The 16515-nt window shown below is 68.7% G+C and overlaps 3 protein-coding genes across 4 annotated transcripts; 2 read left to right on the top strand and 1 right to left on the bottom strand.

Annotated features, from left to right (window-relative positions):
* The first annotated feature begins 36 nt into the window (after positions 1-36).
* Positions 37-2318, top strand: NEDD8 (NEDD8 ubiquitin like modifier). Its single transcript, XM_039499038.1, has 4 exons — positions 37-190; positions 628-675; positions 900-982; positions 2018-2318. The coding sequence occupies exons 1-4, from the start codon at positions 173-175 to the stop codon at positions 2106-2108; spliced, it is 240 nt and encodes a 79-aa protein (XP_039354972.1). The 5' UTR covers positions 37-172; the 3' UTR covers positions 2109-2318.
* A 2506-nt stretch (positions 2319-4824) lies between these two features.
* On the top strand, positions 4825-8610 carry LOC120381019 (magnesium-dependent phosphatase 1-like). Of its 2 annotated transcripts, XM_039499036.1 has the most exons (6): positions 4825-4952; positions 5482-5542; positions 6478-6588; positions 6658-6765; positions 8206-8291; positions 8494-8610. In XM_039499036.1, the coding sequence occupies exons 1-6, from the start codon at positions 4916-4918 to the stop codon at positions 8571-8573; spliced, it is 483 nt and encodes a 160-aa protein (XP_039354970.1). In that variant the 5' UTR covers positions 4825-4915; the 3' UTR covers positions 8574-8610. The 2 variants fall into 2 exon arrangements, with proteins under 2 accessions (XP_039354970.1, XP_039354971.1); XM_039499037.1 differs by lacking the exon at positions 6658-6765.
* A 1354-nt stretch (positions 8611-9964) lies between these two features.
* TSSK4 (testis specific serine kinase 4) lies at positions 9965-16481 on the bottom strand. Its single transcript, XM_039499414.1, has 5 exons — positions 16251-16481; positions 14419-14691; positions 12784-12998; positions 11719-12082; positions 9965-10249 (listed from the first exon to the last, which is right to left on the bottom strand). The coding sequence occupies exons 1-5, from the start codon at positions 16314-16316 to the stop codon at positions 9992-9994; spliced, it is 1176 nt and encodes a 391-aa protein (XP_039355348.1). The 5' UTR covers positions 16317-16481; the 3' UTR covers positions 9965-9991.
* Positions 16482-16515: the final 34 nt, after the last annotated feature.

The following is a 16515-nucleotide window of genomic DNA, read 5'->3' as shown; positions in this document are numbered from 1 at the left end:
TACGTTCCGTACCGGGGGCGGAGCTAGGGACCACGGCTCCCATCGTGCAAAGTGGAGGAAGTGACGTCAGGGAGAGGCCCGCGCGCGCGCGGAGGCTGCTGGGTAAAAGCCTCCGAGCGGCTGGGCGCTGGGTTCTGGTTCCGGGTCAGAGGTGAGGAGCTGCCGGACCACGATGCTGATCAAAGTGAAGGTGAGCAGGGGCCCGCAGCGGGGGCCGCTGGGAGATGGGGGCGCTGGGGGGCGGGGCCGGGCAGCGAGCAAGAGTTGCTGCCCCAGAGCATTCTGGGATAGGTGCTGCCCACCCCCTGCCCTGGTGCATGCCGGGAGCACAGGGCGGGGCCCCACGGGGATGGGCTGGCAGCGGGGTACGAGCCCCCCAGGGGCAGGCTGGGTGAAGGGGGTCGCAGGGGATTGCGGGGTGGGGCAGAGCAGGTGAGCAAGAGGTGCTGCCCCAGTGCATGATGGGAAAGCTGGGTCCCCAAGGGCATTGTGGGAGAAGCAGGTTTAGGGACCTCTCTCTGCTCTGGTGCATGATGGGATAGAGGGGCAGGGAGTGGGGCCAGCTCGGCTGCACCGGGGAATCCTGGGGGAGCTGCTGCTAACCGGGGCTTCCTCTGCTGCTTCCAGACGCTGACCGGGAAGGAGATCGAGATCGACATTGAGCCCACAGACAAGGTACCTGCCCTGAGGGAGTGGGGCTGGGGGAGACCCTGCCCCTCTGGAGACCCCCCCCAATCCCATTCTCCTGGGATCCAGCATTCAGACCCGCTCCCTCCATCCCTTCCCTGCTCGCCTGGGGTCCAGACCTTGGTCCTACCCCCCTGTCCCAGAAGCCCCTGGGGCAGGCAGTTATTTGGGGATTTCGCCCAGCGTTCACCTCTCTCTCACTCACACCCCAGGTGGAGCGGATAAAGGAGCGCGTGGAGGAGAAGGAGGGGATCCCACCCCAGCAGCAGCGTCTCATCTACAGCGGCAAGCAGATGTGAGTGGGGGGGGGGAGGGGTGTGATGGTGGCTGCAGCCCAGGGGCATTCTGGGATATCTAAAGTGTAGCAGTCCCTGGTGCATTGTGGGATAGGTTTTGTTCCCACTGCCAGCATAACGTTCCCTAGGGCATTATGGGATAGAATCCAGGCATCCTGGCTCCCAGCCCCCCATGCTGTAACCACTAGACCCCACTCCCCCCCCAGAGCTTGGAACAGAACCCAGGCGTCCTGGCTACCAGCCTCCCCCATTAGCAGCAGCTTTGCTGGTGCTTAAACTGGGTGGTGTGCCAGCCTGTCCGCCTCCCCCGCCAATCCCTCCAGGCTCTGCCCATCTGGCCCTCCCTGGGAGGTGCTGCCCATCTCCCAGGCCCCCCGGTGGGGTCTCCTGGCAGAGAGAGAGACGGAGGCCCCGGCGGGGGGCTGGCCCAGCTGAGGATGCGCCCTTGCCCCCAGCACAGAGCCGGTTCTAGGGGTACGGACCAGCTCTCCCCGGCCATCGAGCCGTTGGCATGGCCAGTTCCTGGCAGGGAGATGCCCCGAGTGCGCTGGCAGAGTGTCTCCACCCATTTGGGTACCCCGGGGACGTTCTGCCACGTATCTCCATGGGCGCCGGGCCGGCTGCCACCTCAGGCCGGTAAAATCCCCGTTTCTGCCAGGCGGTGGCCTGCTGCCTCGGGGGCGCGTTGGCAGCACGTGTGGGGACCGGTGTGTTCAGGGCCTGCACTGTGCCACGGCTCTTGGGTCACTAGGGGTTACAGGGCACCCGACAAGGGGCTGTTGGGCTGAATGTTCAGACTACGGGGGGTGCCTTTCGCCAGCTGGCATAAAGGGCTGTGAGGGCCGCCCCCACTCCCCTGGGGTAGAACCCAGGAGTCCTGGCTCCCAGCCTCGCCCCCACTAGACCCCACTTCCCCCCCCGAGCCAAGAAGGGAACCCCAGAGTCCTGGCCCCACCCTCACGGCAGGCAGCTGTGTGGTGGCTCCTCACGGCTCATGCCCCCTCTGTCTGTGTGTCCCTCCATCTGCCCCGCAGGAACGACGAGAAGACGGCGGCCGATTACAAGATCCAGGGCGGCTCTGTCCTCCACCTGGTTTTGGCTCTACGGGGGGGGCAGCTACGGTGATGGGACCCCCCCCCCCCGCTAGAGCGACAGAGCCCCCCACACGCACACCCTGCTCTGCTAGCACTGTCCGGATGGCTGCTTCCCCCTCCCCCATGGACTCTCAGTGGGGGCGGCCGTCCATGGGGGGCTGGGCCGGCGCTCGGGGGTCCCCGTTGGTGTCTTGTTCCGTGTGTTTGGATCGCTGAGTGTTAATAAAGGTGTCTCAGTGCAGCAGAGTGTGAAGATGCGGCTGCTTCTGGGGTGAGGGGGTGGGGCTGGTTAGAGGGGGACCCCTTGCCCAGCATGGAGATGCAGCTGCAGGTGTAGGGTGTGGGTGCTGGTATTTGGGGACCTGGCACTGAGATGTGGCCCCTCCGGGGGGGGGAGGGGGAGGGGCTGGTTATACAGTGAGCCCCACTGAGAGGGGGCCCCTCTGGGGTGGGCGCAAGGGCTGGTTACACGGGGACCCAGCATGCCAGAAGAAGGGGGGGCAGGGGCCGTGGCCCACCCAGTTTTTACCCCCGTAAGGGCAAGCCATGGGGAGGAGGAGTGTGGAGGAGTCAGTGGGGGGGCAGGGACTGGCAGTGAAGAGAGGTGGGGCCTCCTCTGTGAGGGAGCTTCCCTCTCTCCTGTGGGGACCCATCGCCTGGCCCTGACATGCAGCTGGCTTGGGGCGGGGACTGGTTACACGGGGACCCCTCACCCCGTGCTGCGATGCAGCTGGCTCTGGGGTCGGGTCGGGGGGGGGTGGTGGGACTGGTTAAAGGGGGACCCCTAGCCTGGTGCTGAGATGTGGCTGGCTCGGGGGGTGGTTACATGGGGACCTCTCGCCCAGTGCTGCGATGCAGCTGGCTCGGGACGGGGTGGGGGGCTGGTTACATGGGGACCCCTCACCTGGCACTGAGATGCAGCTGGCTTGGGGGGGGGCGTGGGGGCTGGTTACAGGGGGACCCCTTGCCAGGTGCTGCAATCCAGCTGGCTCTGGGTTGGGGGTGGGGGCCAGTTATACAGGGATCCCTCGCCCCGTGCTGAGATGTGACTGGCTCTGGGTGGGGGCTGGTTATATGGGGACCCCTCACCCGGTGCTGAGATGCGGCTGGCTTGGGGGGGCTGGTTAAACGGGGACCCCTCGCCCGGTGCTGAGATGCGGCTGGCTCTGGGTAGGGGCTGGTTACATGGGGACCCCTCACCCGGTGCCGAGATGCGGCTGGCTCTGGGGTGGGGGGGTGGGAGTTGGTTATATGGGGACCCCTCGCCCGGCGCTGAGATGTGGCTGGCTCTGGGGTGTGGGGGCTGGTTATACAGGGATCCCTTGCCGGGCGCTGAGATGCGGCTGGCTCTGGGGTGGGACATGGGCTGTTTACACAGGGACCCCTCGCCCGTCGCTGAGATGCAGCTGGCTCTGGGGTGGGGGCTGGTTATAGGGGGACCCCTCGCCCGGCGCTGAGATGCGGCTGGCTCTGGGTGGGGGCTGTTTACATGGGGACCCCTCACCCGGTGCTGAGATGCGGCTGGCTCTGGGTGGGGGCTGGTTACAGGGGGACCCCTTGCCTGGCGCTGAGATGCGGCTGGCTCTGGGTAGGGGCTGGTTATACGGGGCCCCCTCGCCCGGTGCTGAGATGCGGCTGGCTCTGGGTAGGGGCTGTTTACACGGGGACCCCTCTCCCGATGCTGAGATGTGGCTGGCTCTGGGTGGGGGCTGGTTACACGGGGACCCCTCACCTGGGGCTGAGATGCGGCTGGCTCTGGGGTGGGGGGTGGGAGCTGGGTATAAGGGGACCCCTCACGTGGGGCTGAGATGCAGCTGGATCTGGGGTGGGTGGTGGGAGCTGGGGAAATGGGGACCCATCACCTGGGGCTGAGATGCGGCTGGCTCTGGGGTGGGGGGTGGGAGCTGGGTATATGGGGACCCCTCTCCCGGTGCTGAGATGCGGCTGGCTCTGGGTGGGGGCTGGTTACACGGGGACCCCGCGCCCGGTGCTGAGATGCGGCTGGCTCTGGGTGGGGGCTGGTTACACGGGGACCCCTCGCCCGGTGCTGAGATGCGGCTGGCTCTGGGTGGGGGCTGGTTACACGGGGACCCCTCGCCCGGTGCTGAGATGCGGCTGGCTCTGGGTGGGGGCTGGTTACACGGGGACCCCTCACCGGGGGCTGAGATGCGGCTGGCTCTGGGTGGGGGCTGGTTACACGGGGACCCCTCACGTGGGGCTGAGATGCGGCTGGCTCTGGGTGGGGGCTGGTTACACGGGGACCCCTCTCCCGGTGCTGAGATGTGGCTGGCTCTGGGTGGGGGCTGGTTACACGGGTACCCCTCACCCGGTGCTGAGATGCGGCTGGCTCTGGGTGGGGGCTGGTTACACGGGGACCCCTCGCCCGGTGCTGAGATGCGGCTGGCTCTGGGTGGGGGCTGGTTACACGGGGACCCCTCTCCCGGTGCTGAGATGCGGCTGGCTCTGGGGTGGGGGGTGGCAGCTGGGTATACGGGGACCCCTCACCTGGGGCTGAGATGCGGCTGGCTCTGGGGTGGGGGGTGGGAGCTGGGTATACGGGGACCCCTCTCCCGGTGCTGAGATGCGGCTGGCTCTGGGTGGGGGGTGGGAGCTGGGTATACGGGGACCCCTCGCCCGGCGCTGAGATGCGGCTGGCTCTGGGGTGAGTCTGCACTGGCTCTTTGGCTCTGTGCCCCGGCACGGGCGGGGTTAACTGCAGAGCGGCCTGTCTAGCTGAGTCTCTATGGCCCAACACGTGGGGCGCAGCCGGGCCCCCGCGATCAGCCGGGCCGGCCCCATCCGGCTCAGAAAGTCCCTGCCCCCCCCGTTAGGGGCGCGATGTGCCGCCTCCCGGGGCTGGTGGTGTTTGACCTGGGTGAGCTTGGGGCACGGGGGGGAGGGGTCCGTGGGTCCCGGCCGGGGGATCGAACCGGGACCTCTGGAGCTTAGCGCCCGAGCTAAGAGCTGGGACAGCCCCCCCTCCCCCAGGTGTGTGGCTCACACCTGCCCCCCGACTCGGGCTGAGATGCTGGGGGGGGGGCAGAGTCTCCCCACTGCCCTGCGTTTGGGTCCTGGCCCTGGGTGAGCTTGGGGCAGTGAGGGGGGGGCGACTGGAGGGTTTGGGGAGATCTGGGTGGGGGTCACCAGGGGGGACTGGGCTCCGTGTCCCCAGAGACTGGGCTGGGATGCCGGGGGGACAGTGTGGGGCCACCCCCCAGCGGGGCGGTTGCTGGGTGGGGGTCACCAGGGGGGTCTGGGCTCCGTGTCCCCAGAGACTGGGCTGGGATGCCGGGGGGACAGTGTGGGGCCACCCCCCAGCGGGGCGGTTGCTGGGTGGGGTCTCCCCACAGCGCTGGGTCTGGGGGGGTCTCCAGGGGGGTGACGTCCCTCCTCTCTCGTTGCAGATTACACCCTGTGGCCCTTCTGGGTCGACACCCACGTGGACCCCCCCTTCCAGCGGGACAGGTGGGAGGGGAACGTGGGGAGGGGGCGGGGGGGACAGCAGTTGGCCTAAGATGGGGAGGGGCCAGGACGCTATAGGATGGGGCTATAGGGGTGGGAGCCAGGACGCTATAGGATGGGGCTATAGGGGTGGGGAGCTATAAGGGAGGGCTATAGGAGGGGCTATAGGGGATCAGGGCTATGGGGGTCAGAGAGGAGGGGGTATGGGGCTATAGGGGTCAGAAGAGGTTATGGGGGCTATAGGGGGTTGGGAAGGGGCTATAGGGGAGCGGGGCTAAGAGGGTCAGAGGGGTGGGGCTATAGGGGATATGGGACTATAGGGGCTCAGAGGAGGCTATGAGGGCTATTGGGGGTCAGGGGAGGGGCTATAGAGGATTGGGGCTATAGGGGCTCAGAGGAGGCTATGAGGGCGATAGGGGGGCAGGGGAGGGGCTATAGAGGCTTGGGGCTTTCGGGGCTCTGAGGAGGCTATGAGGGCTATTGGGGGTCAGGGGAGGGGCTATAGAGGATGGGGGCTATAGGGGCTCAGAGGAGGCTTTGAGGGGCTATAGGGGGTCAGGAGGGCTATAGGGGATATGGGGCTATAGGGGATCAGAGGAGGTTATGAGGGCTATCGGGGGTTGGGGAAGGGGCTATAGGGGGTCAGAAGAGGCTATAGGGAGCCGTGGAGGGGCTATAGGGGGCCAGAGAGGAGGGGCTATAGGGGATATGAGGGTCAGAGGGGAGAGGCCATAAGGGATCAGGGGCTATAGGGGATCAGAGGAGGCTATGAGGGCTATTGGGGGTCAGGGGAGGGGCTATAGGGGATATGGGGCTATAGGGGATCAGAGGAGGTTATGAGGGCTATAGGGGGTTGGGGAAGGGGCTATAGGGGGTCAGAAGAGGCTATAAGGGGCCATAGGGGGGCGGAGGAGTCGGGTAACCCTGTCTGCCCCCAGGGCCGGCTCGGTGCTGGATGCCCGTGGCCGCCCCGTCCGCCTGTACCCCGAGGTGCCGGCTGTGCTGGAGCGACTGCAGGGCCTGGGCGTCCCCATGGCAGCCGCCTCCCGGTGAGTGTCTGACCCCTGACCCCCGACACCGCCCGACACCCCACCCCCCTGACCGCCCCGTCCCCCCAGGACGGGCGAGACCCGCGGCGCCACCCAGCTGCTGGAGCTCTACGGCCTGCGCCACTTCCTGCGCTGTGTGGAGATCTACCCCGGGGGGAAGAGCGCCCACTTCCACAGGTACCCGCTGCACCCCCAAATCCCCACCCCACTTCCACAGGTACTCGCTGCACCCCCAAATCCCCACCCCACTTCCACAGGTACCCGCTGCACCCCTGAACCCCCAAATCCCCACCCCACTTCCACAGGTACCCGCTGCATCCCTGAACCCCCAAATCCCCACTCCCACTTCCACCGGTACCCGCTGCACCCCCAAATCCCCACCCCTCTTCCACAGGTACCCGCTGCACCCCTGAACCCCCAAATCGCCACCCCACTTCCACAGGTAACCCCTGAACCCCCAAATCCCCACCCCACTTCCACAGGTACCCGCTGCACCCCCAAATCCCCACCCCACTTCCACAGGTACCTGCTGCACCCCAAATCCCCACCCCACTTCCACAGGTACCCGCTGCACCCCCAAATCCCCATCCCACTTCCACAGGTACACGCTGCACCCCTGCACCCCCAAATCCCCACCCCCACTTCCACAGGTACCCGCTGCACCCCAGCACCCCCAAATCCCCACCCCCACATCCACAGGTACCCCCTGAACCCCAGCACCCCCAAATCCCCACCCCACTTCCACAGGTACCCGCTGCACCCTGAACCCCAAATCCCCACCCCACTTCCACAGGTACCCGCTGAAACCCTGAACCCCAAATCCCCACCCCACTTCCACAGGTACACGCTGCACCCCAGCACCCCAAATCCCCACCCCACTTCCACAGGTACCTGCTGCACCCCAGCACCCCAAATCCCCACCCCCACTTCCACAGGTACCCGCTGAACCCCTGAAGCCCGGCACCCCCAAAACTCCAGCCCCGACTTCCACAGGTACATGCTGCACCCCATAACCCCTAAATCCCCAGCCCCACTTCCACAGGTACCCGGTGCACCCCAGCACCCCCAAATCCCCACCCCCACAGGTACCCGCTGAACCCCAGCACCCCCAAATCCCCACCCCCACAGGTACCTGCTGCACCCCTGAACCCCAGCACCCCCAAATCCCCACCCCCACTTCCACAGGTACCTGCTGAACCCCATAACCCCCAAATCCCCACCCCCCACTTCCACAGATACCCGCTGCACCTCTGAAACCCTGGCACCACCAAACCCTGGCACCCCAACTTCCACAGGTACCTGTTGCACCCACAAAACCCAGCACCCCACTTCCACCAGTACCTGCTGCACCCCTGAACCCTGGCACCCCAAATCCCCAGCCCCCAACTTCCACAGGTACCCACTACATCCCCAGAACCCCAGCACCCCACTTCCACCCCCCAGGTACCCCAAGACCCCATTGCACCAGGTACCCCCTGCACCCCTAAACCCCACTGCCCCTGCTGAGATCCAGGCTAGGGGGAAGAGCGCCCACTTCCCCAAGTAACCCCCCGGCCCCGACCCTCACTGCCCCCTGACCCCCATACTGCCAGCCCTGAGTCTGCCCCTCCCCCCCAGGCTGCAGCAGGACACCGGGGTCCCCTTCGCCCAGATGCTGTTCTTCGACGACGAGGAGCGCAACATCCGGGACGTCAGCAAGCTAGGTACGGGGGGGCCCTCAGATTCCCCCGGGGGGGGCCCAGCCCTCCTGGGCAGGACTCCCCTGCCAGCCCCACATGGGTGAATGTTGGGGGAGGGTCCAGGGAGGGAATGGGGGGAGGGGTCAGGGACTGAGATGTTGCAGGGGGAGAGGAGGGGAGGGGGGTGAATGGTGGGGGTCACCCCCTCTCTCTTCTCCCCCCCCAGGTGTCACCTGCGTCCTGGTCCCTGATGGAATGACCCAGGCGCTCCTCACCCGGGGGCTGGAGGCCTTCGCTCGCTCCTGACCCCCCCAAGGGCAGAATAAACTCCAGAGTGACTGAGCCTCTGTCTCCCTCTGTGTGTGCGAGGGGAGGATAACAGCCTACTACAGCTGCAGGCACGGGTGTGTGATAACAACCTGCTAGTGTGTGTCGGGGGGGGGGGGAGCTCTGAGACAGACACTACTGCTGTGTGTGTGTGTGTGAGAGAGAGAGAGAGAGAACAACCTACTACTGGTGTGTGTGTGTGTGTGAGAGAGAGAGAGAGAGAGAACAACCTACTACTGCTGTGTGTGTGTGTGAGAGAGAGAGAACCTACTACTGCTGTGTGTGTGTGTGTGTGTGTGTGTGAGAGAGAGAGAGAGAGAGAACTTACTACTGCTGTGTGTGTGTGAGAGGACAACCTACTACTGCTGTTTGTGTGAGAGAGGGAGAGACAGCCTAGTATTGCTGTGTTTGTGTGTAAGAGAGAGAACAACCTACTACAGCTGCAGGGTGTGTGTGGGTGTGTGAAAAACCTGCTACTGTGTGTGTGTGTGAGGGGTGGGTCCGTGACAGATGGCCTAGTACCGCTGTGTGTATGAGAGAGAACCTAGTACTGCTGTGCTTGTGTGTAAGAGAGAGAACAACCTACTACTGCTGGTGAGGGGGGTGTCAGAGACAGACAACAACCTACTACCGCCCTGTGTGCATGTGGCTGAGTGAGGTAACCTACTACTGCTGCTGGCGGTGCGGTGGGGGCTGCTCCCTGCCCCGGCTCTGCCCCCCTGCTCCCTCCCTGGGCTAGCCCTGCTCTGTCTGGCTACACATGCCCAGCCCATGCTGTGGGGGAGGGGAGATAACAACCTACTGCTGCTGCCGCCAGCAGTGCCGTGCTGCCCTGGGGCTGGGATCCTGCTGGGACCCTGAATCTCCCTCCCCCCCCCCCACGATCCTTCCTACTTGTACTGAACTTTGGGGGGGGGGCTGTGCCATCTCCCAAACTCTGGGGGTGTTGGGGCCCTTGGAGTGAATGGTAAGGGGGTGTCGCTGGGAGCATGGGAGAGTCCTGGCCCCAAAGATGTGAAGGTGGGGGGCTGCACCCCAAAACCCCAAGAGTGGCAGAGGGGTCCCTCTCTAGGTGTGAACTTCAGGGGGGCTGTTCTGCCCACTCTGCGTGGGGGGCAGAGTATTGGGGTGCAGTGCTGTGTTCCCTGCTAGGGGGACCCCCACCTGCAACCACCTCAGGGCTCACAATTCTGAGGGTTCAGCCCCCAGCCCCCCCTTTTCTAGCTGCCTTGAAATCAGGGTTCAGGTGGAAGACCCCAAAATAAAAGGTTGAGAATACAGAGCGTCTTTCTTGACCCCCTTGGCACGGTGCCCCAGGTCCCCCCCACTGAGCCCCCTCTCTGCCCCCAGCCTCTCCACACTGCACCCCATAGATCTGGGCTCTCTTTATTGGGGGTTCAGCTCCCCTTCTCTGCCAGCTTCGCCAACTTCGGCTGGGTCCCGTTGCCCCCCCGCTTCTTCTCACCGGGCAGGGGCAGGGAGGGGGTCCTGGGCAGCACCCGCCCCCCCTCGGCCCGCACCCCCCAGGCCGCTTCCAGCGCCCGCAGCTCGGTGTGGGGCCGCTCGCTCTGGAAACGCAGGACCCACGGCGTCTGCAGCAGGTCCAGCACCGTGGGGCGCCGGGCCGCCGGGCACAGCAGCCGGTGCACAAGGTCCTGGGGGGGCAAAGTGGAGCGTTAAGGGGCCCCGCTGCCTGCCCAGCCCCCGGGGGTCGCTTGCCCCCTCCCCTGGGCCCAGCCCCCATGAGCCATTCACCCCTTTCTCCTGGGCCTGGCTTCCCACAATCCGCCCGGCCCCCCTCAAATGGCACCCAGCCCCCCATGGTCAGCTCACCCCCCTCCACTGGGTCTGGACCCCCTCGATGTGCACAACCCCCCCCCCACTCCCTCCATCTGTCTAGCCCCCCGGTGGTCCACTTACCTCTCCATGGGGCCCAGTCCCCCATGATCCGCCAAGCCCCCTCAAACCCTGCCCAGCCCCCCATGGATCACCCAGCCCCCACAATCCAGCCACCAGTGTCCAGCCCCCTGCTATGTCCCCCCCACTGCCCAGCCCCCCATGATCCACCTACCCCCACTGCCCAGCCCCCAATGAACATCTGCCCAGCCACACAGTCTGCCCCAGCGCCCCTGCTGGCCAGCTCCCGACTCCCGGGCCCCCGGCGCCCCTGCTGGCCAGCTCCCGACTCCCGCAGGCCCCCAACGCCCCTGCTGGCCGGCTCCCGACTCCCGCAGGCCCCCTGCTGGCCAGCTCCCCGACTCGCGGCCCCGGCGCCCCTGCTGGCCAGCTCCCGACTCCCGCAGGCCCCCAACGCCCCTGCTGGCCGGCTCCCGACTCCCGGGCCCCTGCTGGCCAGCTCCCCGACTCCCGCGGCCCCGGCGCCCCTGCTGGCCAGCTCCCGGCGCCCGCTGGCCCCTGCTGGCCAGCTCCCCGACTCGCGGGCCCCGGCGCCCCTGCTGGCCGGCTCCCCGACTCCCCTCGGGCCCCGGCGCCCCTGCTGGCCAGCTCCCGACTCCCGCAGGCCCCTGCTGGCCAGCTCCCGATGCCCCGCTGGCCCCGGCGCCCCTGCTGGCCGGCTCCCGACTCTCCTCGGGCCCCCCCGGCGCCCCCTGCTGGCCACCTCCCCGACTCCCCTCGGGCCACGGAGCGCCCCCGGCTGGCCGGCTCCCGACTCCCGCGGGTCCCCGGCGCCCCTGCTGGCCGGCTCCCGACGCCCCGCGGGCCCCGGCGCCCCTGCTGGCCAGCTCCCGACTCCCCGCGGGCCCCGGCGCCCCCTGCTGGCCGGCTCCCCGACTCCCCGCGGGTCCCCCGGCGCCCCCTGCGGGCCCGCTCCCCGACTCCCCGCGGGCCCCCCCTGCTGGCCAGCTCCCCGACGCCCCGCGGGCCCCCCGGCGCCCCCTGCTGGCCGGCTCCCCGACGCCCCGCGGGCCCCCCGGCGCCCCCTGCTGGCCTGCAGCCCAGTGCTCTCCCCGCGGGCCCCCCGGCGCCCCCGGCTGGCCTGCAGCCCAGTGCTCTCCCCGCGGGCCCCCCGGCGCCCCCTGCTGGCCTGCAGCCCAGTGCTCTCCCCGCGGGCCCCCCGGCGCCCCCTGCCGGCCTGCAGCCCAGTGCCCTCCCCGCCGCCCACCTTGCAGGCCTCGGAGACGGGCGGCTGGGGGGGGAAGACCACCTCCTTCTGGGTCTCCCGCAGCAGGCGCTTGAGGTTGGTGTCGTCGAAGGGCAGGTGGGCCACGGCCAGCGTGTAGAGGATCACGCCCATGCTCCAGGTGTCGGCCAGGAAGGGGTTGTAGGGCAGCCCCAGCAGGATCTCGGGGCAGGCGTAGGCGAAGCTGCCGCAGTAGGTCTGGCTTAGGGGGCTGGCGCCCGCCAGCAGCGGGTACGAGGGGCTGGCGGGGGCCTCGCTCTGCGCCACCAGCTGCTTGGAGAAGCCGAAGTCCGAGATCTTCACGTTCTCCCGCTTGTCCAGCAGCAGGTTCTCCAGCTTCAGGTCCCTGCGGGCGGGAGCGGGGGGCTGACCCTAGGGGGCGCCGGGGATGGGCGGCGGGCCCGTACCCCTCCGGCGGGCGCCGGGGATGGGGGCGGGGCCGTTCCTCGGGGCGCCGGGGATGGGGCGGGCCGTTCCTCCGGGGCGCCGGGGATGGGGCGGGGCCGTTCCCTCCGGGGCGCCGGGGATGGGGGCGGGGCCGTTCCCCTCGGGGGGGCGCCGGGTATGGGGGGCGGGGCCGTTCCCCTCGGGGGGGCGCCGGGGATGGGGGCGGGGCCGTTCCCCTCCGGGGGGCGCCGGGGATGGGGGGCGGGGCCGTTCCCCTCGGGGGGGCGCCGGCTCTGATCCGGCCGTGGGGCAGGGACCGGCTGGCTCGGGCCATGGGGGGCGGGGCCGTTCCCCTCCGGGGGGCGCCGGGGATGGGGCGCGGGGCCGTTCCCCTCGGGGGGGCGCCGGCTCTGATCCAGCCGCGGGGCAGGGACCGGCTGGCTCAGGGAATGCGCCTCTAGCCACGTGGGGCGCAGGCGGCAGAGGGGAAGCTGGTAAACTGAGGCACGCTCCGCCCACGGTGAGGCTGGAGGTGGCAGAGGGGCACCGCGCACGGCGGGGCACTGGGGGCTGGCGGTGCCAGGGGAGGGGAATGGCCCAGCCCCCCATGGAATTCCCCAGGGGCGGCGGGCGCCCCCCGGTGGCGGCTCGGCCCCTCACCGGTGCACGATGCCCTTGCTGTGCAGATAGGCCACGCCCAGCGTGAGCTGCGCGAACCAGCGGCCGGCCAGGGGCTCGGCGCAGGGCCCCGAGTTCTGGATCCACTCCAGGATGTCGCCGCCGGGCGCCAGCTCCATGATGATGTAATGGCGCGAGGTGGTCTCGATGGCCTGGTAGAAGGTGATCAGGTACCTGTGGTGCAGCCCCTTCATCACCTGCGGGCGGCGAGGGGTTAACGGCGCCCCCTGCCCCACGGCGCCCCCTGCTGGTTCCCCCTGGGCTGCCCCCGGCCCCACAGCGCCCCCTGCTGATCCCCCTGGGCTGCCCCCGGCCCCACAGCGCCCCCTGCTGGTTCCCCCTGGCCTGGCCCCTGCCCCACAGCGCCCCCTGCTGGTTCCCCCTGGGCTGCCCCCGGCCCCACAGCGCCCCTGCTGATCCCCTGGCCTGGCCCCTGCCCCACAGCGCCCCCTGCTGGTTCCCCCTGGCCTGGCCCCTGCCCCACAGCGCCCCCTGCTGGTTCCCCCTGGCCTGGCCCCTGCCCCACAGCGCCCCCTGCTGATCCCCCCGGCCCCACACCGCCCCTGCTGATCCCCAGCCCTGCCCCTGCCCCACAGCGCCCCTGCTGATCCCCGGCCTGCCCCTGCCCCACAGCGCCCCTGCTGATCCCCGGTGCCCCTGCCCCACAGCGCCCCTGCTGGTTCCCCTGGGCTGCCCCGGCCCCACAGCGCCCCTGCTGATCCCCGGCCCCACACCGCCCCTGCTGATCCCCAGCCCTGCCCCCTGCCCCACAGCGCCCCTGCTGATCCCCCCGGCCTGCCCCTGCCCCACAGCGCCCCTGCTGATCCCCGGTGCCCCTGCCCCACAGCGCCCCTGCTGATCCCCCGGCCTGCCCCTGCCCCACAGCGCCCCTGCTGATCCCCAGCCTGCCCCCAGTGCCCCTGCCCCACAGCGCCCCTGCTGATCCCCTGGCCTGCCCCTGCCCCCGGTGCCCCTGCCCCACAGCACCCCTGCTGATCCCCGGCCTGCCCCCAGTGCCCCCGACCCCACAGTGCCCCTGCTGATCCCCTGGCCTGCCCCTGCCCCACAGCACCCCTGCTGATCCCCCGGCCTGCCCCCTGCCCCACAGCACCCCTGCTGATCACCCCAGCCTGCCCCTGCCCCACAGCGCACCCTGCTGATCCCCGGGCTGCCCCCGGCCCCACAGTGCCCCTGCTGATCCCCTGGCCTGGACCCTGCCCCACAGCACCCCTGCTGATCACCCCGGCCTGCCCCTGCCCCACAGCACCCCTGCTGATCCCCCGGCCTGCCCCCTGCCGATCCCCTGGCCTGCCCCTGCTCCACAGTATCCTCTGCTGATCCCCATGGCCTGCCTCCTGCCCCACAGTGCCCCCTGCCCCATGGCACCTCCTGCTGAGCCTCCAGCCCCACAGCGCCCCTGCTGATTCCCCTGGCCTCCCCTGCCCCACAGTGCCCCCTGCTGATCCCCCCTGCCCCACAGTGCCGCCTGCTGATCCCCACTGCCCCACAGCGCCCCATGGCCTGCCCCCACAGTGTCCCATGAAAATCCCGCTTGCCCGTCCTCCACCCCACGGCGCCCCTGCCCGGCCCACCCACCCCACGGCGCTCCCTAGCTACCTGGATCTCACGGGGCAGGAATTTGTTGAGATAGTCCTCGGAGGCCTTCTTCTTGGAGATGATTTTGATGGCCACCTTGGCCTTCTGCTTGGTGAAATAGGCCTCGTAGACAATGCCGTAGGAGCCGTGGCCGATGACCTTGCCCAGCTGGTAGCCGTATTGGTCCATGACGGACAGGTAGGGGGCCGAGGGGGCCGTCTCCACCATGGCAGCCTCTCGCCCCTCCGAGGGGACTGGGGGGCTCTGTGCGTCCGGTGCCAGAGAGTCGCCCCTCTGGGGCAGGGCAGGCGGTTAGATCCTAGCTGGGACCCCCAATGAAACCCCTGGCCCCCAGTGGGGCTGGGGCTCCAATGAGCCAACCCTGGGGCTCCGACCCACTTACCCCCACCATGGCGCTGTGACCCCCAGGAACCCTCCCACTCCCCACTGGAGCTGTGACCCCCCAAGAACTGCCCTGGCTTTCCCCGACTCCCCGCTGGGGCTGTGACCCCCAAGAACTGCCCTGGCCCCCTGACTCCCCACTGTGACCCCCAAGAACTGCCCTGGTCTCCCCGGCTCCCGCCCTTAACTCCCAAGAACTGCCCTGCCTCCTGGCTCCCCGCTGGAGCTGTGACCCCCAAGAACTGCCCTGACCTCCCACTGGCTCCCCACTGTGACCCCCCAAAAACTGCCCTGGCCTCCCCCGCTCCCCCCCCTTTACTCCCCAAGAACTGCCCTGCCCCCCGGCTCCCCCCCTTAACTCCCCAAGAACTGCCCTGACCTCCCCGACTCCACACTGTCACCCCCAAGAACTGCCCTGGACCCCGTGGCTCCCCACTGTGACCCCCCCAAAAACTGCCCTGGCCTCCTCAGCTCCCCCCCCTTAACTCCCCAAGAACTGCCCTGCCCCCTGGCTCCCCGCTGGAGCTGTGACCCCCCCCCAAGAACTGCCCTGCCCCCGGCTCCCGCTGGAGCTGTGACCCCAAGAACTGCCCTGCCCCCGGCTCCCGCTGGAGCTGTGACCCCAAGAACTGCCCTGCCCCCGTCTCCCCACTGTGACCCCCAAGAACTGCCCTGGCCTCCCCAACTCCCTGCTTGAGCTGTGACCCCCAAGAACTGCCCTGCCCCCACCGGCTCCCCACTGAGCTGTGACCCCCAAGAACTGCCCTGCCCCTGGCTCCCGCTGGAGCTGTGACCCCCAAGAACTGCCCTGGCCTCCCTGGCTCCCCCCCTTAACTCCCCAAGAACTGCCCTGCCCCTGGCTCCCGCTGGGGCTGTGACCCCCAAGAACTGCCCTGGCCCCCGGACTCCCCACTGGGACCCCCACGAACTGCCCTGGACCCCGTGGCTCCCCACTGTGACCCCCCCAAGAACTGCCCTGGCCTCCCCAGCTCCCCCCCCTTAACTCCCAAGAACTGCCCTGTCCCCGGCTCCTCACTGGAGCTGTGACCCCCAAGAACTGCCCTGCCCCCGGCTCCCCACTGTGACCCCAAGAACTGCCCTGGCCTCCCCAACTCCCGCTGAGCTGTGACCCCCAAGAACTGCCCTGCCCCGGCTCCCCACTGGAGCTGTGACCCCGCAAGAACTGCCCTGCCTCCCCAGCTCCCCACTGTGACCCCCCCCAAGAACTGCCCTGCCCCCGCTCCCGCTGGGGCTGTGACCCCCCAGAACTGCCCTGCCTCCCAGCTCCCCACTGTGACCCCCAAGAACTGCCCTGCCCCCCGGCTCCCCACTGGAGCTGTGACCCCCCCCAAGAACTGCCCTGCCTCCCCAACTCCCCACTGTGACCCCCCAAGAACTGTCCTGCCCCCCCGCTCCCCGCTGGGGCTGTGACCCCACTGACCCCCCCTCACCTGCTTCACTCCGTCCCCCGACCCGGTGACCAGAATCGTCCCCCGACTCCAGGGTTCCGCCAACATCGCCCCAGGGTTCCGCCGGCCCCCATTGGCCGACGCCCGTTACCGGGGATACGGGGTGGAGTGGGGTCCCACACTGGGGGTGGGCACAGAGGCATTGAGGGGGCCTCAGCATTTGGGGGATACTGGGATTTTGGGGGACACTGTGGAGGTCTTTCTTTGTAGGGGGCAGTGGGGCCTTGTTTGGGGATCACGGGGAAAT

Source organism: Mauremys reevesii, linkage group 13 (genome assembly GCF_016161935.1).
Source record: "Mauremys reevesii isolate NIE-2019 linkage group 13, ASM1616193v1, whole genome shotgun sequence".
Classification (NCBI taxonomy): domain Eukaryota; kingdom Metazoa; phylum Chordata; order Testudines; family Geoemydidae; genus Mauremys; species Mauremys reevesii.
Note: the sequence above shows the minus strand (reverse complement) of the source record. Positions and strands in the feature narration are given on the sequence as shown.